General features: G+C 35.3%; 1 protein-coding gene across 10 annotated transcripts in view; it reads left to right on the top strand.

Moving 5' to 3' along the window:
* Positions 1 to 23,097, top strand: part of LOC139978211 (protein unc-13 homolog B-like) — a 200,825-nt gene that overhangs the window by 139,733 nt on the left and 37,995 nt on the right. For 8 of the 10 annotated variants that reach the window (XM_071988155.1, XM_071988154.1, XM_071988159.1 and 5 more), the window contains 9 exons: positions 5,596 to 5,780; positions 6,302 to 7,242; positions 7,746 to 8,016; positions 8,444 to 8,532; positions 10,672 to 10,747; positions 12,897 to 12,923; positions 17,090 to 17,164; positions 18,135 to 18,354; positions 19,134 to 19,154. In XM_071988155.1, the coding sequence (XP_071844256.1) occupies positions 5,596 to 5,780; positions 6,302 to 7,242; positions 7,746 to 8,016; positions 8,444 to 8,532; positions 10,672 to 10,747; positions 12,897 to 12,923; positions 17,090 to 17,164; positions 18,135 to 18,354; positions 19,134 to 19,154 (1,905 nt within the window). Of the gene's footprint in view, positions 1 to 5,595; positions 5,781 to 6,301; positions 7,243 to 7,745; positions 8,017 to 8,443; positions 8,533 to 10,002; positions 10,100 to 10,671; positions 10,748 to 12,896; positions 12,924 to 17,089; positions 17,165 to 18,134; positions 18,355 to 19,133; positions 19,155 to 23,097 lie in introns of all 10 variants that reach the window. The other 2 variants (XM_071988156.1, XM_071988157.1) reach the window with 2 other exon arrangements.

Raw genomic sequence — 23,097 nt, 5'->3', positions numbered from 1 at the left:
TAGTTAATTGTTAGCTTGTTGATTCATACTCTGAGATGGACTCCTCTAGCTGCTTCAAAGATTCAGTTATACTGAGAGTACAACCACTTCACTCTTGCATTTTTCTTATAACCGTCAATGGCTGCACCATGCATGAATGGGTCTTTATTATTATATATTTTTATTTCGTGACTTGTCATAAATATATATGGTAGCAGATGGAAGCATTCTCAGTTTTGAGAGTTGTCCAGACAAGTAATGCAGAGTCTCATTAAGCATAATTAGTTTATTGCTTAGATCATATGCAAGAAGCCAAATCTATGGGTAGCCTTGTTGATATTTGAAATTATAGACAACATTGTTACTCTTCTCAATATACTTACAGAAACATGAAAAACTTTTGTATTTGCTAAATATAAATGGAAATTATCCCCAGTCGAAGTTGAATGCTTTTGAATTAATGATACATGCATCCCTGAAACTGTCATAAACGCAAGTCGGTATCTTGAAACCCTTTTTTCCTCATCACAATCTCCGTCTACTCTATCCCTTCCTTCCTCCCCCACCAAATAAATAAAGACTTCCGAACAATTTCTTTTCTTTCTCATCATTCCTAATTATTCAACAAGTGATGAGTAAAATACACCTACATCAAATAACATAAGTTAATTACCCGAAAACAACTGACTAAAAAAAGAACAAGACAGGTGAAACTGTGTGAGAGGATAAAGGACTGTTCATTGATGTCTGGGTTAGGGTTTGAGTAATAGTTAGTATTCAGTGGTAGGGTCATTCAAAATTAATTGAGAATAACTAGAAAGATAAGGCCTTGGACATAAACATTAATGAGGTTAATGCATGGCTGACATAATTAATTAGTGTCTGTGTTAACAAGTCCAAAGTTTAGTACTCATGCATTGTGTCTATTGTCCTGTGATGAGCATGGCAGTCTGTTGTAAGAAACAAAAAGTTAGCCAAATTATTACCTTTCAAATAAATTTGTCAAAATATTAGCAGAATCTGGGGCAAAATAGCAGCTCTTTCATCAAGTAAATTGGAACGATAACAATATCAGTGCATTTTATGTTTTTCATTAATGTTCATCTATTTTACAAACTGAAGTATTTTGTTGTGGTAGTAGCTGTGTTATTGTGATGTTTGCATGAAAACCCTGCCATAGGATATCTCACAAACCAATCATTCTCTTGGTTTCCACATGAGGAGAGAGAGGGGCGGGGGGGGGGGGGCGGTGAGTAGGAGGGGTTACATACAAAACAAGTTCAGAGTCTCATGTAGGATGTCCTGTGGTCGTTAAAGTTTCTTTGATGTTGTAGGTGAATGTAGTTGAGTCTTCAAATATTTGAACTATGAAGTTGGCCAGCTGGGATGCAGTGTCATGTAGTATCTTAAGTTCGATTTGATTTTCTCTTTAAAGTTGGATAGCACCCTCATTTACCCATTGAATCAACTGTACAAACCCATTAAGGGACTCTTTGGTTTGTGAGAGATCTTATAAAACATTTCCTGCCTCTGAGGAGAAATTTATTGATATTTATTTTCTGAGGAAAAAATTATTGTTTTAGAATTCTTTGAATCTTTGCTCCATCCCTTTTATTTTATTTTTTAATTTTTTTTTTTGTGGCTGTGAGTCACTGAACTATGCCAATGTTGCATGTGATATATTTTAATATGGTTTTGAAATGAAAAGGGCTTAGAGCTCTAGGTATTAAAGACAATGTCCTTTTTTGCTAGAAGCTAAACAAAATGTATTTGTTTAAATTCCCTCTATGTAATTATAAGATCTAAAGATCATCTCCTTTGGGCTTAGAATGGTAAAAGGCCAAAACTGATTACATTATTGTATTAAAGTTCATCTCCATTTTAATGGCACCCTAGAGGCAGTTACCTGCTTGCTGTGAATTGAAGGTATTCAAATCTTGCCGTTTTGTCTGGGAATACTTAGTACTTTTGGAGAGTTAATAAATTGCAGAAAACTTTTGCAAATTCTCAACACTAAAGCACATTTTATGCCACCTTAAAACAAAAAAAGTTTCAGACTTTAGCTCTTAATAAAGCTTAAAGTGTAATAGCATGCTGGCAATTGAATATGACATTCAACATGCACATCAGAATGACAAACAGCATATATGGTAAGGCATTGTAAAGCCTGTAGAGTTGGAACCCAATTATAAAAGCATTTCCCCAGAAAGTTAATAACCTTGTGGAGGGGATTAGTAAAACCCAAATACAAGGAATTAAATGATGACAGAGAATTGGAATATAATTCGGTATGATACTCAATCAAAGAATAAGCTCTTCAGATATACACTCAACTTTTTTTCCTAGAGGTCCAAAAAAGAACCAATCTGTAGGATATTTTTTGGGATGACAGTTATTTTCAAATATGGTGCATTGTAATGATAGTGCTAATTTTATAACAGCAAAAGAAAGTAAAAGCTTAAAAAAAATTTTTTTTTTTTTTCTTAAAAAGCTCTATATTTGCTTAAAGCAGTTTGGCTTTGCACATTTATTGCTATTGTCACTATTTCTCTTTTGTTTTATACTTTTCTCTGTTCGTCCCATTTTGTGGTAATTTTGTTTATTTTTTTTGGCTTCACCTCCTTGCCTTCATGGGGAATTTTGGACCCTTTTTGTTGTGTGACTGGCACGTAGTCTATTGTGACTGCCAAAATTGTAAAGCACTCCTTGATTAGAAGTGGGGAGTATATGTCTGAATCTGCTACACAGTTTGAGTATGATTGGCCTCTAGTTTTGATGTAAAATAACTATTTCAAAATGAAAAGACATTGCTTAGCAGTTACTATTTTGAAAAAAACAATACAAAGGAGTAATTTCTGTTTAAGATAAAGTTCATGAATATACCAGTTACTTAGAGTACTAATAATAGCAGTCAATAAAGCCAGGAAAAGTTGAAATCAATGGATAAGCCTACCTGTGACCCTCCCCGTCTGCTGAAAGTTGATTGCAAGCACTTTTGGTTACTTACAAATGATGGCTTAACTTGATTGCAAGAACTTTTTAGTTACTTACAATTGATAGCCAAAACTTGATTGCAAGCACTTTTAGTTACTTACAAATGATGGCTAAAACTTCATTGCAAGCACTATTAGATATACAAATGATGGTCGAAACTTGATTGCAAGCACTTTTGGTTACTTACAAATGATGGCTAAAACTTAATTGCAAGCAGTTTTAGTTACTTATAAATGATGGCTATAACTTGATTGCAAGCACTTTTGGTTACTTACAAATGATGGCTAAAACTTAATTGCAAGCAGTTTTAGTTACTTATAAATGATGGCTATAAATTGATTGCAAGCACTTTTAGTTACTTACAAATGATGGCTAAAACTTGATTGCAAGCACTATTAGATATACAAATGATGGTCGAAACTTGATTGCAAGCACTTTTGGTTACTTATAAATGATGGCTAAAACTTGATTGCAAGCAGTTTTAGTTACTTATAAATGATGGCTATAACTTGATTGCAAGCAGTTTTAGTTACTTACAAATGATGGCTAAAACTTGATTGCAAGCACTATTAGATATACAAATGATGGTCGAAACTTGATTGCAAGCACTTTTGGTTACTTACAAATGATGGCTATAAATTGATTGCAAGCAGTTTTAGTTACTTATAAATGATGGCTATAACTTGATTGCAAGCAGTTTTAGTTACTTACAAATGATGGCTAAAACTTGATTGCAAGCACTATTAGATATACAAATGATGGTCGAAACTTGATTGCAAGCACTTTTGGTTACTTACAAATGATGGCTATAAATTGATTGCAAGCAGTTTTAGTTACTTATAAATGATGGCTAATACTTACACTCCTCTTTAACTTTGATGTAAACTGCAGAAGTAAATAAATGAAACAAGACACCTTGAAGTAGCTATCTGGAAAAAGCTTTTATTATTCTCCAAATCTCTCACTTCGTTTGAGAATCAACGGCGATATCACTTTGATGTAATGATTGCAAGACTTTATTCTTGTATGAATGATAAAAATATGAATGCCCAGATGTCAATATATAAATATTAATATACCTGGGGTAGCTAATAATATCATTGATCTTAGTTCAAGGATCTACTTAAAATGGAATAAAAAAACAAACAAGACAAGACAAGACAAGACAAATAGGCACTTTGTGGATGATAGTTTATCAAGGAAAGTAGACAACAATAGTTATAGAAACATACAAACCATGTGTGCATAGAGAAAGAAAGCAGAATATAATAATAATAATAATAATTTTTTTTTTTTTTTTCCCTCCGTTTATTCATCGTTTATCATCAATGCAATGAAATTTTCTTTAGATTTGTAACATAAATTCTTCATTTTTTTTGGTAGTATATATATTACATGGAACACCACTTATAATAATAATAATACGTAGTACTTATATAGCGCCTCCCAGAAATCTCAAAGCGCTGTACAATAAAAAGGAACATAAACCGTTAAACCAGGCTAAGAAGTTTAATGACAGTTTGAAAATAGCTAAAAAGGTACGTCTTCAAATCTGTCTTAAAATGATTAAGATTAGGTGTTCTACGGATGTTTGTTGGCAAATTGTTCCAGACTTCGGGAGCGGCAGATCAGAATATGGATGTAATTGCTCATTTCCATGGTTACTATTCAGTCTGTCTTTATAGTCATGAAGTTTATATCACCTTTTGTGGACAAGTGTGCCCTGTGTCAACCATACACATACAATTTGTACTTGAATATATATGCCACAATACTGTACCAATATGTCATTTTTATATCCTTCACTAAAGAATGAAGGACTACTATCTTGTATGTTGATCCCATTGTTAAAAGCATACTTTAATCCTGTAAAGAATTCAATCAAAACTTTAGTGAAATTGTAGAATTTTTAGTGAATATCATTTTAAATCAATTATAATACAGGATTGTCTACATCTATTGTTATTAAAATAGCTGTCTGGGTGGATTTGAATTAATTTGTTAATTCTTTTCCATAACGTAATTCTGCAACAAAGTAGCCTCATTTAGCTTGACCGTTTGCCAAAAAAATGAAATTTCCAAAAATGGCCTGGTCTGGTTGATGAAAATGATGAGAACCAATTGTAAATTTTTAATATATACTCTGCTTATATTTTGGGCTTAATTGTAATGGTATATATCGGAAAGAAAAGTTCCAGTAATCAATTTTATCCATTTCCTATTTTCTATGCATGGATCCTCACCCAACACACAAGATCATTTTCTCTTTATTTTCCAGGATATTTGCAAGCAGGGATGTGGATAATTGGGTGTAAATGTTGTATTGGTACTGAATATTCATCTGGTGTTTAATGAATATTTATGAATGATGTTGTATTGAAGATAAGCATGATAAAATACTTGTAACCTGTCATGTGTAGGTTAGAAGTTAAATAGTAAGAAATAGAATCGTATATTAATAAATGTTAATTTAGTAATTTCTCATCATCAATATCAACACAGAAGTAAGAATTTTTATAAATAGTACAGTCATAATTAATCTTTAACCTGCAGTACACCTGTTGCAGTGCATGTAGAATTATTTTGTAGTAAATTTCATAGAAATGATATTTTTCTCCATAGGAGTCATGTCAGAGGATAGTGACTATACTAGCGACATTAATGCACCAGTTATAGGCAACAACAGTCCTCAGAATAGTAATAATAACTCAACTCGGGATTCCCTCGATCGTGCATCTTATGAAGATTCACCACGTCACCAACCTTCAAGATACGATAGCTTTGATGGAAATTACCCTGCTGCACAGGTTTGTATATAAATGGCAGTGATGTATACATATAAATATATATATATATATTACGTTTTCAATTATATATATATATATATATATATATATAAATATATAAATTTAACCGTACAACCTTACTTTATCATTTTTGCCTATATCTATATATATATATATAATTATATATATAAATATATAAATTTAACCGTACAACCTTACTTTATCATTTTGGCCTTTGTATAGTTCACAAATACTTTGTTAGTAATTCCTTCTTATTCTTCTTGTTGCTTCGATTTGATGTTTGATACTTTTCATAGAGTCTACTCATGTTTTTTTTTTTAAAGTAAAACTTGGGTATTTAAAGAGCAATGTGCCAATACATAGTATTTCTGCATCGTCTCATTTCTGTGCTATAGTCTGCTTGTGTAGGGTCAACAGATTTTAAGTAGAATGTAAGCTAACAAATCTTGTGTCACACTTGGTTTATGTTCACTGCTCCTCCTCCTCCTCCTCCTTAATTTCTCTTGTTTCTAAACACTCAGCCTTACAATAACGAAGGTTATTTAGACGATGAGAATCTCGAAGAATTGAGAGAACCGCATCTTGAACACGACTATTCGTTAGACGAATACGAACCGAGAGAAGGAGAGCATCCGGAGAGATACTACGATTACGGGGAGGACGTGGTGGTCGGCGGCGGGAGGTACGACTACGCGGGGGATGAGGATTATAATAAATACAGAGGAGAAGACGGTTATTACAGAGATACTTACAGTAGGTTCAGCGACGCAGAATATCCAGTAGGAGAGGAAGACCATTATTCATCAGAGAAAGATTACCCCCCAGAAAAAGTGTCTTCGTCTAGTGATAGAATTTACCCGCCACCGTTAGGTAGGGAGTTTCCCCTCGCAAAGGAATATTCGGACAGTATAGACTTTCCCGAAGAAGTGGAATACCCTCCCGTAGACAGATACCCCGACGGGTATGACAGTTACGAAGAGTATCGCAGAAGCAGCAGCAGGGTCGAGATAGATCCAGTGCCGATCAAAGACCTCCATATAGACAGCGACCAGGACCTGCCCCTCTCCAGAGACTTCTCCCATCCGGACGATTACAAGAGGCGGTTCGTCCAACAGGACAGCGAAATGACGGACGATTACGACTACCGAGAATACTCCGATCAGGAGTACCACGTGGACGACTACAGAGATAGAACCGGCGATCCGTACGTTGATCAAGAATTCCACGATAACTATGAATTTGAGATGGTCGGTAAAGACGTCGTGGACCGTCAACGTAGAGCTCACACTGAAGATAGCCTAGAACATTCTGATAGTTTAGAGAGGCCCCTAGAATACAGTGATCATGGGTCACTAGCGAGCACCCTGGACCAGAGTCCTCGATATAGCCAGGCATCTCTCTCGTACGACCCAGACACTCCGTTGCAGAGAGGAAGCAAGCCTTCACTTATTGGAACGGTCAGGTAGAGTCTGCACTCCCTTGTTTGAAATTTGTATTCAGTAATAGTCAATTACAAACAGTGGTTCACTGTAACCAGTAAATGTAAACAACGCTGGCTAGATATCAAACACAGATTATGTCTGCAGACCAGTAGCCGGCTGCAACGATTGCTGCAGCCATCTTGGCATCTCACCTTTGACACCATGCCTGAACCACTTTTGGAAATTTATTTTTTTCTTGGACAGCAGTCTTTTCCAGATCAGTTTTCATTTGGTATATGAGATATTGAAATGGTCAAACTGTTACATACATGGTTTTCCCCTACAGCTGACCATCAAAGTATTGTTGGTTTCAAAGATGTTGTGACCAGTTCAGTAGCTCTTTTTTAATAATTAGTATTGCGTATCAACTGGTTTCATTTTATTTTAGCCGGAATGGTACTCATTTATTGTGTGCATGATTTCACAAATTCCTCTGGATACAACGATACGATGTAACTCTCTCTCTTTATGCTTTTTTTTTCAGTCCAACGAGCAGCAGGTATTCTTCTCCGAGGTCCAGCAGACGAGATCCCAGTGATTCTGGACTTGAAAACATGCACAAGGAGCAGGAGCATCCATCTCCAGTGATGGTGGAACCGCAAGAAGAATTAGATGATTCCTATCACCATCAAGAATCTTTGGAAGGATCTATCCCTGGTTCTCAAGAGACAGGATTAGATCTCTTACCAAGGATGTCAGCTGCCAGAGCCAGGTGGTTACATGCCTACCAACGGGTCCGAGAGCAGATTGCTGAGGTGACAGACAGTTTTATTTATATGTTATGAGGGGGGAGGAAGGGTTTGGCCGGGGGGGTTGGGGGACAGAACAGTTTAATTGCCATTGTACTAACATAATGCAACCCTTTTTCAGCCGCAGGTAATGAAGTAGTAGTCAATTCTGTTGCAACTCAAAGAAGTTAATTGGGCCTTTGATAAATATTATTGTCAGAGGTAATAATGAGTAATCCAAAATGGTTTTCTAAATCTTTCATTCAGTGTTACTTTTTTAATCCATTCTAATAATACCTATAGTATAATTCTCTATTTAATTTTCATCTCAATGTGGTTGAGACAGTTTGTCTTTTGGAAAGACTTGCAATGTCATTCATTTTATAGTATTAATTATTTATGATCATGAATAAAAAAAAAAGATTTGCTTTTCCACTTTTTCTGCGTTACTCAGGATCGACAAGCTTATCACCTTGAGGGTGAAGATCAAATAACTCCAATGAATGGAGGGATGTCAGTGTGGGCTCGGCTGGCAAATGGAGGGTAAGTGAGAACGCTGTAATAATTGGGTGAAGATTGAGTAACTCCAATGAATGGAGGGATATCAGTGTGGGCTCGGCTGGTGAATGGAGGGTAAGTGAGAACGCTGTAATAATTGGATGAAGATTGAATAATTCCCATGAATGGAGGGATGTCAGTGTGGGCTCTGCTGGTGAATGGAAGGTAAGTAAGAACGCTGTAATAATTGGGTGGAGATTGAATAATTTCCATGAATGGAGGGATGATAGAGTGGGCATGGCTGGCGAATGGAGGGTAAGTGAGAACGCTGTTATAGTTGGGTGAAGATTGAATAATTCCCATGAATGGAGGGATGTCAGTGTGGGCTCGGCCTGCAAATGGAGGGTAAGTGAGAACGCTGTAATAGTTTGGTGGAGATTAAATAATTCCCATGAATGGAGGTATGATAGAGTGGGCTCGGCTGGCGAATGGAGGGTAAGTGAGAACGCTGTAATAGTTGGGTGAAGATTGAATAATTCTCATGAATGGAGGGTTGTCAGTGTGGGCTCAGCCTGCAAATGGAGGGTAAGTGAGAACGCTGTAATAATTGGGTGAAGATTGAATAATTCCCAAGGATTGGAGGGATGTCAGTGTGGGCTCGGCTGGTGAATGGAGGGTAAGTGAGAATGCTGTAATAATTGGGTGGAGATTGAATAATTCCCATGAATGGAGGGATGTCAGTGTGGGCTCGGCTGGTGAGTGGAGGGTAAGTGAGAATGCTGTAATAATTGGGTGAAGATTGAATAATTCCCATGAATGGAGGGATGATAGAGTGGGCTTGGCTGGTGAATGGAGGGTAAGTGAGAATGCTGTAATAACTCATGGTTGATTATAAATAATGAACCAAACATAAAGAAACAAATTGTTGCCTTTTATATCTGATAAATACCTTCCATTAAAATATAACAATCATATGGAGATGATATTAAATTCTTTAATTAGAGGATATAGGTAAGCTGTAAGCTTGTTCTGTTTCTTTGTTTATTCCACCTCATTTGCAAGGGATTATTGGATGGAGGGGGGAGGGGGGGTGTGGTGTGTAGGGGGTCTATTCCATGCCACAGTCATGACTTCAGTGTATGTAGATTGTTATTCCATTCATCACACAGGCAACAACAGACTTAGACCAGTCATAATCAGTTCAAAAGTAACATTTTCCAATTTTGGATTTATGCAAACTTTTTCTCAAATCAGTTTCTCATGTGAAGAACCCAGCCCTGAAGAGGCCATGTTACTAGAATATATACATTATATACATTCAGCTTGGAGTTATGGGTAACTTCAGGGACTGTTAGTTCCTGTCATTCAATAGTTAAGCAAAGAAACTGGATAGTTATTGCTGGATTTAATGTTGCAGGTAATTATTTTAACTATATCCTTCTTGGAAGTTGAAGGGATTCATTCTATATTGTTTGTTTGGTCTGCAAATTGAAAATTGTGTTTCTTCACCGTCAGAGGCAAACTCGCTAGGCGTCGGAGACAACTTGACGCCTGCAGTTCTATGAACATAAATATACAGCCCCACGTCAGACTTGCAAAGAGAATTTCATCGGTAACTTAATCTGGAAAACCTAGTTTCTCTGTTACCATGACGACATAAACACTCACATTCTCACTGCACTAACAGTTCTTCGTCCACTGTGTTGTTTTGTTCTTAGTTTTTATCAACAATCTTTTCCGATGTGTGCTTTTTTGTCTGTTTTGTTAATTCTCACCATTCGAAAATATTTTTATTGGAATAATTTCCATATTTGAAAGTTTTTCATAATTCAGTGGACTAGCAAACTCATGATAAAAATTTTCCTTGAGGTACACTGGTTACAAAAAAAATACAAAAAAAAAAAACGTGCAGGAATGTGAAAAATGACTGCAGTCTCCAAAGGACAGAATCAATTCAATTACCGAACTGACATTTTGCAGTGGATTTCTGAAATAAGTTTCTTTCCCCACATATATTATTATTCAACTAAAAAGGTGAATTCATAATTCATCCAGAAATAGAGGTATCTCTCACCATTTCTATCACCATTTTTGATCATTTTATTCAATTTTGCAATTTAGCACACATGGTTCCCATCTTTCACATTTTCATCTTCATCATCGGTAACCTCATTGTTTTGTCAGCCTTTCTCATGAGCACTACCAGCTGGATATTAACTCCATGCCGGAAATACCAGCCCGTCGGAAATCTATGCCTTTGGTAAGATTTTAGTGGTATTTTTACAAGTAATTCCTCCTATACAGCTTTCCACTTTTCCATTTTCCCCAGAAGCATGCATAGCTTCGTTTTTTTATTCGTAGGTTTAAAACAGAGAAGGAGCAGACGATTAAAATGCTCACCCATGTCTAGATAAAGAATTGTAAAAAATATGATCATTTCCACTGTTACATAGCAAACTTGTATTATGGTGAAATTAGTTGAGGTAAACCTGTATAAGGCGCATGTCTATGGTATAGTCTTCAATGACAATGGTGATTACAATCCCACTACTTAAGTCATTCAGAGTAAGATCAACTAATCTACTCCCTCTAGGTGAAAATTTCGAGAAGAAGATAAAGAGAAAATCCTTCTAATATATTTTTCATAACTGTATTTTTCCTGGTTTTCCCAATAATCAGTGAAATTTTGATTGAATTGACTCTAAGTAGATGATCATCATAATGCAAACAGAGCTAACGTTTACAAGCCTTTTCAGTAGAGCATTCCCTAGTTAGTTTTACTCTAAAGTTAATTCATAACATACGTTCATTGCTACCAATGAGAGGAAAGTTTTATCAAAAGTTTATCAAAAGTTCAGGCTGTACATGGATTTTAAACATCAAGCAATTATTATAATGGAAGTCATGGTAATTTAAATATTCATTAAGCTACTGGTTTTTCGACTGTTGCATTTTCTTTGTTCTTCCCTCCCTAGCCAACCCAAAGCATGTCTTTATGGTCACTGTCCCAAGAATGTTTGTTTTCCACTTAATTTGTCTGTAGTATAGACCTTCCTCATATTAATGCATAGAAGGAATACAAAAATGAGGAGAAACCTTTTTTGCATTTTCAAACCTCTCCATGGTGATGAAAATTATAGAAGCTATCAGAAAAAAAAAAATCAATGAATGTCAAAAAGTAAGGTTCATTTGATAGCCAGAAATATAAGAATGTTATATTGGATTATCGCTAGTAGACACTGGATGAAATGTTTTAGGGTCCGATAACTGATGAGTTGCTGCCATAGTGTAATTCTTATTCCTCTGGAATTGTCCACTTTGTGCTAATCTGAAATGAACTGAAGGTAGACTTTCAGAAGGATGAAAAGCTGAAGAAATTACAAAAACAATTAATGCACTAAATACTTAACATTATCCTTGAAGAAAATATCTTTAGATAGAAGTATCATGGGCAATGTATGGGAGGTCGTCTTTGTTCTAACCAGTTCCGTCACCCCCTCCTCCCCCCCCCCCCCATCTTCATCATTTCTGTAACAAATTCATCCTGTTAAAAAAAATAGTTAAATGAAAATCTATCTGTTAATCCTTATTAGGGGTAGCAGCCATTAACTTGAGAGTAGTAAAGTCATTCATCCCCCTACCTCCACCTCTGTTATAACCTATTGGACGTTGAAACCGACCTATCCCTCTCCCCTAGTACACTTCACTGGACCTTCAACCCATCTACATCCCCCTCATCCCCTACTGAACCTTCAACCCACCTAAATATTTACAAACATCAAGTGAAGTATTCCTTTTGTATGTTCCCCTTCTGCTCTGTAACATTCCTTATACCTATGATTGGGTGTTTTCATTTTTTTTGGTATGAAAGTTAAGTCCTTATGCTTTCTCTTCCCATCTTAATAGTACTAGAGGATGTCGCATGAGGTTATCTTGTTATACATGACAGGAATAAATTTACTGATCAAAAGGGGCAGGGGGAAGGGGGTGGTGGAGACGGGGACTAAATGGGCTTTCTGAATTCTGATAGAAGGGAACAACTCCATATTTATTGGTTGTTTCAATACAGTGGATTTTTTGTTAAGATTTTTTAAGATTACCACCCCAGCTCCCATCCCACTCCCATTTAATAAAAAATACAGCAGATGATCTTACACCTTTCAAAATGTCCTGTTTCCTTAATACTGCTGTTAATCTCCTCTTAAGTCTCTCCTTTTAATGCCACTATTTTAATTTGCATAATATTGCTATCCCACCTCTATCAATCAAATCTGAAAGATAATATTTTTTTTATTTGCATATTGCATTCATGAATAAGTGAACAGAGCTTATTTAATTTGCATATTGTTTATCATGCATATTTCATGACCATTCACTCTTTCACATGTCATGCACACTGCTTCAAACAGGAGATTGGTGTCAAAAGCCTTTGTTGGGTAAGCTTGAAGTCTGCAGTGATATCGGTGTTATATGCATATTCAACAGCATTGTTTTATCCGTAATGTAATTTGCATAATCAACACGTATGTGTGATCCTTTGTTTTCCTCTCTGTGTTGAAAAACTGTATTATTGTATCAAATTTACCTTGAAATTTTAACTTGATTTATTTTTTTTTGATGTTGATGCAACCATGTATGGATTTTATCTGCCATGTAACCTTGTAGTATTTGTACATTCACTCATTGGTATGATACCCCTGCTCACATTATTAATACATGTTCTTTGTATCATATATCTAAATGGACAGTATATAGGGAAGGAAAACGTTGTGTATTCCTTCTTGTAAAACAAAAATTTTCATACATACCTTTCATGTCCTTTGCCAATAATAAATTAAAAATATTCCTCTATATACTTTGTTTATTGCTAATATCGAACTAGCTATATGCGCGTTGGGATAATTGCTGCAATCTTACGGTATCATCGATGAGGTTTAATATGGTGTCAGCAGGAGTCATGACTTTGGTGTCAGTAGTGGGAAAACTACAAATTTCTTGCGTCTTGTTAGTATCATGTCCTTGTTACATCAATGAAAATCAGACAGTGGGTTTGTGAATTGGCAATGAAATAAAATAGACTATTAGAGGGCATAACACATCAACATTTTCGGTACCGACTTGGTCGTTGATTAATATTGTCGATCAACATAGCAGCAACGACCAAAATCATACTTGAAATGATAAAAATCCTTTCGAGAAACCCTTTCATCTCTATTAAACGTCCTCAACACACTCCTTTACAACAACAAAAAGGTTGAAAATACTGACTATTTTTTGCTGAGAAGTTGAGGTTTGTCATATTACCTTCAATACCTGTTGATACATCTCATGATTAAAGCTTCCTGCTGCCCATTTGTGAACTGTAAATTCTGCAATCATGCCAAAGGCATCCCAAGTTTTGAAAGCAAATAAAACTAATTGCGCTTCTGAATTGCATGGAAATTTCTGCCGACAAAAAGGAAAAGGGACAAAATTAATATGCAAATATTGGTAATGATGTTGGTAACATGAAGGGTAAGTTTTTGGAATCAAATGAAACATGAAGGGTACAGCTTTGAAACCAAACAAAGATCATATTAATGAATGACAAGGTAATTACTCAATTCAGAGTTCTAAGCAGCCAGCGGTCTGGTTCCATGAGCCCAAACGATAATAGATTTTCAAAGATGTTCTTGGGAATGTAGAGTTGAAAAGCTTTCAGCAATTGGATTCATTAGTAGGATATAGTATTGTCCAAATTAGTTTTGTTCTAAATCACATCCTCAAGAACGAACAAATACCATATAATGACATTTACAGCCTAAATTTGATGTTTACTTTAGTATTAAAGTTTATTGCTAAATTAGAGTTGAATGAATTAAGACCTTTGTTATTTGTCATGATATTCTTTATAGCTGGATGTTGACCTAAACTCTGTACAGTTATCAACCATAATACCTACAGTGTTAGAGCATCCAAACACACTTTACATCACAAGATGGTCTCTATTTCTTTGTTCTTTGTTAAATATTAGGAAACTATTTTCCAGATGTTTATATCAGCATTCAACACTATATATATCTTACCTTAATAAAGAAATGAATTCCAATATTGGAGTTTGTGAGCTGCTGCTGGATGTCATACGTGGATAGTATCAGCAATAAGATTATGTGACAGTTTTTTTTTATTAGCAACCAATAGACCCCCCCCCCCCTTCTTTCAATGCACTCATGCATAGCAGCTGGTTGTACTAAAAGCAGCATATTACTTCTCTTGCCTTCACTTAAGTTGCTACATTAATGTCAGAATAGATACAACCTTGATAATCTGTCTTGAGTGGCTACATTAATGTCAGAATGGATAATATCTTGATTATGTGTCTCGTGTTGCTACATTAATGTCAGAATAGATAATACCTTGATAATGTGTCTTGAGTTTTGACACAATCATGAACAATTATGTATTAATGTATCTGAGTCAGGGCTAATATTTGAGTCCAATTTAATTCATTGTTTTTTGTTGTGGTAGTATCAAGTACTTTTTGGTTTAGTAATATCAAATACTATTTTTTTCATATAGTTTTATCAAGTACTATTTTTGATATAGTAATATCAAGTAATATTTTATAGTAATATCAAGTACTGTTTAACAGTATTATCAAGTACTTTTTGGTTTAGTAACGTCAAGTACTATTTTTGATATAGTAATAACAAGTACTATTTTACTGTATAGTTATATCAAGTACTATTATATAGTAATATAAAGTACTATTTTCCAGAAAAATTCTTAACGAATTATTAGTTAATTCATAATTTTGACTGTTCCTGATGTTAAGATCATGTGCCCTTGTAATGTTCCTCAGACCTAAGTAATTCCAATTCTATGCTTACAAGATTAAGCTAAACATTTTTTCCAGACTTTTCTTGCTGTGCTTATAGTCAATCTCTCCTCCTTTTTTATAAAGCAAGCAAGGTAGTTCTGTAACTCTCACTATGACCTCCTGTGTTCATGCTGAAGTCATTACTGCATAAAGTATAACTTTCTATGCAGGCTCTTTTGCATTTTTCTCCTTTTTTGGTTTGTGTCATTTCAAATTATTTGTAAGATAATGTAACTATGCCATGAGCCACAAAGTACTATTAGACTTCTGAGGTATTAAAACTCTAAATTATTCTCTGCGAGGATAAAAGAAAATTTGATAATTATAATTGAATGCAGCACATTCACTTGAAAAAAAATACAATCGAGAAAATGTGGGCTCTCAAACTGGAACGATAGAGTTCATCACAAATATTGAAAGATTGATTCTCTGACTTCCAATTTTAGCATCATTCCAAAAAATGAACATATACTTGGATTCAATTTATGATTAGAAATTTCCAGAAAGCTTAAAACGATATAAGTTTTGCATGTCAGTGACCGATATGATATGAGTAAATGCAGGGAAGTGAAGTATGAATAAATAGATCTGAAAGTAAACTTCATATGGATTTTTAGAAAGCATTCTTACAAAACAATTTGAACAATTGGTTGCTGATGCCTTCAAAATGTTAAGGTCTGTGATGTACTACAAAGGTACATATCTGAGGTACGTACGATTTCTGTCGGAGAAAACCCTCCAAGGTAAATGATACATCAGAGAGTGAGGTAAATTGTATTCGTTTCTAGTGTCAGGATAATGAAATACAGCAATTAAAGCTAATAAATTTAGTTTGCGATATATTTTCAATTTCTTTAATAACCAATACGAGAGGATGTGGTAAGTTAACAACCTGGTATAATCCTTCCAAGATATTGTCTTTAAGATGTGCTCTCCATTTCATATGCCTCTGTCTAATATCATCGCTGTTATTCCATTTCTGATAACCCTGCTCTTTAACCACAAAAAACATTTTTCAGCTCTACTCTAACATCGGTACATATGAACTCTAACAAGTTTGAAAATGCACTTTTGTGCTGCAATGTTTTTACTATAATAATTCAAGGTTTGTTTGTGATGAAGTAAGAAAAGGTATTAAAATTGTAAACCATTACATGATTGCTTAATAATTTTCAAGTCAATCTCCTCAGGCTACCTCATGTGTGATTTTTGCAGAATCATCGCAAGCCGTTAATTGACATTTTAAGTGTAGTTTGTACAAGTTTAGTAAAATGCCATCAGGTAGGAATGAATTTTGGGGAATTCAAGACATATCCCACATCAGTAGTAATGTTTTCAAATTATTTTTCAAATTATCCTCAATTTATTGACCAATCATAAGGTCGAAATGGTTCAAATTGTAACCATCTTCAAGTTTAAGCATCTTATCAGTTTGGTTGTAGCAATGAATCATGGGAGCATTTCTAGCGTAATTGTCACAGATGTATCAATTCTTTGTCAAAAGGGTAATGTTAATGATGGTTCACAGTATTGTCTTAATTATTTTGATATAGTTTAGGGATATATACAAACTCATCCCATGTGATAATCTCGATACCGTCAAATTTTGACCAAAAATTGTCCTGCATTGCAACATACCTTTCCCAGCAAAACTTTTAAAGATTTGTTTCAATGTGATGTCATTATGAACTTTTACAGTATTCGTATAAACTAACACTTCCATCTAACCTTTTCCTCTTGTAGTCTCTAGCAGCCTTGAAGAGACAGGCAGGTCCTTCTACCTTAGTGACCAGACAGAGTTTAAACGACGAAGAACTTGTGAGTGCAGATTTTTATTTTTCAAATGTATGTATGTATTTTAGATCCTCCTGCAAGCAGGAACTGGCGAAGAAGCCTCATTGGCTTATCAAAGCAGCAAGCTGACCGAAGTCAGTCTCTTAGATTCATATTTAACATCCATGATTATGAATTGTCAATTGTCAACAACTCTGTAACTGGACGACATACATTAATCTTGGAGTGACTCAAACTCGGGACCTTATGATTGAAAGGCACCGGCGTTGACCACTGAGCTAACACTCCTCGCAAACACTCCAACACAAATAGTTTGTGTTGCAAAATGGCCTATTGATTTAGGTATGATAATGGTGGAGTGGGGTGAGGTGGGGGGGTGGGGAATTGCAGGATATCAGAGCCGCAATAATTTCTGACGTCAGTTTTGACTTACAAGTGAGAATAAACTACATGATCATTTGAAGTGGATTTACTGAGAGCCTCTGGTTTAATTATCGATCTAACAGATGGTGGAATAAGCATTTACACAGAGATACTAGGATATGACCACATTATCTGAAAACAGTTCAAAATGTTAGTTTTATAACTCCCTAAGTACCGGTTGAAGGTCAAATTATGCAGTTTTCATGACTGAAATAAATATAACACTTCAGTGTGTTTAATTTTTTGTAGAAATGACTGTAATTTTATGACAATTTCACTAGGTGTTGGTTATTACTCCTTTGTTGACGGTAGTGTGATGTATCACTGGGTTAAAATACACATTATTCGTGTTTTTGCAGAGATGGTGTGTTATTTACCTAGGCAGTAGAGTAGGATATTGTACAGTATCTTCTGGTGTCAATTCTCCTTGAATTTTAGTTCTGCTGTTCCTAATCATTTTTTTACATTTTTTCCTTCATAGTTTGTTCATAATAGAATGAATGTATACTCTCTGTATTTTATTGGATTTCTTTTCTTTTTATCAAACAATTTTTTAATTTTTTTTTTATAGAAAAGTCATGTGTACAAAAAAGCATTGCAGGCCTTAATATACCCAATTTCCAGTACCACACCTCATAACTTTGAAGTCTGGACTGCATCGAAACCAACCTATTGCTATGACTGTGAAGGCTTACTCTGGGGCATCGCGAGACAGGGTGTTCGCTGCTCAGAGTGTGGGGTCAAATGTCATGAGAAGTGTAAAGATCTTCTCAATGCAGACTGTTTGCAACGTAAGTTAGATATGAATCGATCCTACATTTACTTCATATCTTCAATGCCCTGCTTTTATACTATAGCTGTAGGTTAATTGTTTAAATTAATAATGAGATTTTTTCCATTTCATTAGACATTCTACCTAAAGGGAGGGAGGACGTGCTAACTCTTAAATTGAAAGATTGTGTTTTTAGTTCTTCATCTTGTTACTTGTCAGGCATATGTGAAGCACTGAGGTAAAGAGGCTCATCAATGAGAATAAAATGACAGAAATTGTGTGACATTTAAAAAAAAAATTCCAACTGGTGGTCATTTAAAAAAATTAATATCTCAGATGGAAAAAAAAGAAAAGAAAAAGCAATGCTTGATTGCTGTTATGAAGACTTTGAACATGTTCTACAGATTATTTTGTTGAAATTGAATCATATTCTTCATAAACTACACAATTTATACTAAAAATAAGCTGACTCACTGTGAAAATAATCTTGGATGTTAAGAATGTCTAGAAACATAATTTGTTTTACAAGGTGATTGGATGATAAAAGAACCATTGAGTTGCATAATTATTAACGATCACATGTGATTTGAGTTTACAAAATTGGTATTTGCTTTCAATTTTGATTGTTGAATTTTTGAGTTGTTTCTATGCATGCTATGTATTAGAGTGCTTGTTGGACTGCTTGTTCACTTATTTTTATTTTATTTATTTATTTTTTATTTTTCTTGCACCCTACGATTCTTTGCTAACGTGAACTAACAAAGAGTTTTAATCTCTCTTTAATCATCTTCAATATAGTCTTCATGACCAAGAAAAGTAGTAAGTTATTTATCATTTTACCACATTTTTGTTGCCAGTTTTATTGCTTTGCATCTCTTCCGTGGGTATGAACCACCGATTCAATGTGATAAGCCGTAAAAGGAATTTGAAGAATTTACAATACGAACGAAATAAATGAAATGAGGCCGTTGTATTTACTGCTAACATTCCTAGCTATCAGCGTCACCAGCATTGATTTTAAAAAATAATAATTCTATCAGTTCACTTTTATTCTCAAAATTGTTTAGAGAGCACCAAAATATATCCCTGTTATTATTTACTAATAAGTTAGACTTGGTATACTTTAGACCGCTAAATCCAATATTTGCCTAAACAAAACCGTAGTTGTGTATCGAATATTGCAGTAGCACCCCCTTTTATAGCCAATATGGAATATTGCAGTAGCACCCCTTTTATAACCAATATGGAATATTGCAATAGCACCCCCTTTAATAACCAATATGGAATATTTCAGTAGCACCCCCTTTAATAACCAGTATGGAATATTTCAGTATCCTCCCCATTAATAGCCAATATGGAATATTGCAGTAGCACTCCCTTAATAACCAACAGTGGAATATTGCAGTACCACCCCCTTTAATAACCAATATGGAATATTGCAGTAGAGCCCCCTTTAATAACCAATATGGAATATTGCAGTAGCACTCCCTTAATAACCAATATGGAATATTGCAGGAGTATCCCCTTTAATAACCAATATGGAATATTGCAGTAGCACTCCCTTTAAAAACCAATATGGAATATTGCAGTAGCACTCCCTTTAAAAACCAATATGGAATATTGCAGTAGCACTCCCTTTAATAACCAATATGGAATTTTTCAGTAGCACCCCCTTTAATAACCAGTATGGAATATTGCAGTAGCACTCCCTTTAAAAACCAATGTGGAATATTGCAATAGCACCCCTTTAATAACCAATATGGAATATTGCAGTAGCACTCCCTTTAATAACCAATATGGAATATTTCAGTAGCACCCCTTTTAATAACCAATATGGAATATTGCAGTAGCACTCTCTTTAAAAACCAATATGGAATATTGCAATAGCACCCCATTAATAACCAATATGGAATATTGCAGTAGCATTCCCTTTAATAACCAATATGGAATATTTCAGTAGCACCCCCTTTAATAACCAGCATGGAATATTGCAGTATCATCCCCATTAATAGCCAATATGGAATATTGCAGTAGCACTCCCTTAATAACCAACAGTGGAATATTGCAGTAGCACCCCCTTTAATAACCAGTATGGAATATTTCAGTAGCACCCCCTTTAATAACCAGTATGGAATATTGCAGTAGCATCCCCATTTATAGCCAATATAGAATAGTGGATAGACCCTTTCACGGAGTTGAGGAATATTACCTTTTAACTTATCTATGGACATTTAATGCAGATTAATATGCAGTTGTTTGCAAGGACAAGACAATAAATATTGTCTGGTGTAAGTTCCCACATTAATGTAGAACTCAACAAGAATATCTACCATATACTCAGGATATCACACATCTTAAACTGCAAGGTTATTTTGAACAATCGACCCAAATTAAAACCAAAACTTGGCTGTTAATTTTCTTTTTAGCCCTGTATCTACTGTGAATAACCCCCCCCCCTCTCCCCACACCATTTTCTTGACATCTTTTTTATTCCTTTGTAATGTATAGACTTCTCTGCTAGAGTATTCTCTGCACATATTAACCTGATAAAAGCAAAGCATCAGTCAAGAATATTAGGTGACACATCTCCTGCCATAGCTGAATAGATTCACTTGGTAGTACTTGGAGAATGCCTAAGTCATTCACAACATAAAGCAAAAATCACAGTAAGATCTCCCAAACTAAATAGATGCACTTGGTAGTACTTGGAGAATACCTATGTCATTCACAAATTAAAGCAGTAATCACAGTAACATCTCCCAAACTAAATAGATTCACTTGGTAGTACTTGGAGAATACCTAAGTCATTCACAAATTAAAGCAATAATCACAGTGAGATCTCCCCGCAAACTAGACAGGTACTAACTGAAAATGAATAGCAAAATGTTCTTTGGCTATTCTAAGATCAATGTAGATCGTTCCTTTACAATGGACATATGCATCGTTTGAGTTAAATTGATCTATTGTTCTATTTGTCTCTTTTGTTTCTTTTTCACTCTTGTCTGTTTATTACCTTCTTTGTTCTCTGTTGTCTTTCTTCCTTTTATACATCTAGTGTGCAATCTATTGTCTGACATATTTGCATAAAAGTCAAACTTCAGGTCATCATGTTATACCGTTGGACGTTACTAACATTATGCATAACAGCAAGCATGCATGGATGTGCAGCTTTGAAGTCATTGACTTGCAAGTTAACCACCAAGTACTCCATTGAAACGATTCCTTTATGTTAGGATGGCTTGTGTAAGCTAGTTCATGATTAAATGAAACTGAAAATAATAATAGGGCCGGCCTATGGCTGCTTTCTTCCATCGATGAATATAATCTTTATGTTTTTCGCATGTAACATAGCTGCCTAGATTTTCAATGAGGTAATCATAATATAAAATACTACCTGAAACATCCCTATAAATAGCTGTATCACCAACAACCAAGTTATGGGGTGGGGGAGAGGGGGGAGACATTTCCCCACTTATATCCTCTCTCATGTCTCTCCACCCCCTGTCCCTTTCTCTCTTTCCCCTGTTTGCCCTACTTCAATGTTTCCCCTCTTTCCATTTTCCCCTCTTTCCTACACCTCTCATATCCCTACCTTTCTACCAATCTCTATCTCCTCCCTTTCTTCTCTCTTTTCCCTGCTTGCCTTACTTTTCCCCTTCCCCCATTTTCTCTTCCCTCCCACTCTTCCACCTCTCTCCCCTCTGTCCCCTATTTTTCCCCTTTCATCTCTTACCTCCTCTTTCATATCTATCCCTTTCTTCCAATCTCTGTCCCATACCTCTCATCTCTCTTTTCCCTCTCTCTATCTTCCCTCACTTCATTCTCCTCTCACCCTCTCAACATCCTCCTTGCTCCCCATCTCTACATCTCCTCCTTTCTCCTGAATCCCCTCTGCCCCATGTATGTGCCCTCTCCCCCAACCCCCAACTCTGTCCTTCCCCTTCACCGTACCAGTGTAGCATGTTGTTACTCTTAGTCATTTCACAGTGTATTATCATGCAGACTAGAGATGCTTTTCATGCTCATTCTCTTTCTCTTAAGTGATTCTCTTTTAAATGTCAATATGTTTTATGTTTGAGTTGTTTGTTGTACACATTCCTCTCATGTAATAATCAATAGCTGCCACTTGTTGCTAGACCATTTTGTTATATAAGAGATGTTGAGATGATATTCAAGTCTTAGTTCTGAATCTTCTTCCAAGGTAGACTGATCATTGCTGTCATACACATGTCAACTTTCCTTCAGGAGATAAGCAGACTTTTACCCCCCCCCCCCCCCGGCGTTATTTATTTGTTCAGAAAACAAATCATCTGACAAACATCTTTCTCTCCACGATTCATGTCTGACTTTTAGTGAATGAGTGCAAATATTCTTGATCATTTTCTGTCCGTGTGTCTGTCTATCTGCATTTCTTTCAATCATTCCTTGTTTGGCTTATAATGTTCATGAACTGTTGTAAACTTTCAAGGGTTTAAGTTCTGTTTTCTTCAAAATATTTTCTTAATAAAGCAAAGATAGTATAAACAGAATGTATCCATGCAGCAGTTTAATAACTTTGAAGCTTGATTGAAATCAAATATGGAAATATGCCAAGTACAGTAGACATTGTAATGGCTTGCGGCTTTGGGGGAATTTAAATAATGAGTGGTATAGGGGGTATAAACTGTGCTAACTTTGGTTTTTTTTTTATGCTCGTACGTATCCCTCTATCAGGGTGCTTGATCATACTATAATGCATGTGTGTTACAGACAGAATACAGTA

This window comes from Apostichopus japonicus, chromosome 13, assembly GCF_037975245.1.
Source record: "Apostichopus japonicus isolate 1M-3 chromosome 13, ASM3797524v1, whole genome shotgun sequence".
Taxonomy (NCBI): domain Eukaryota; kingdom Metazoa; phylum Echinodermata; class Holothuroidea; order Aspidochirotida; family Stichopodidae; genus Apostichopus; species Apostichopus japonicus.
The sequence above is the reverse complement of the archived record's forward strand: the minus strand, read 5'-3'. Positions and strand labels throughout refer to the sequence as shown.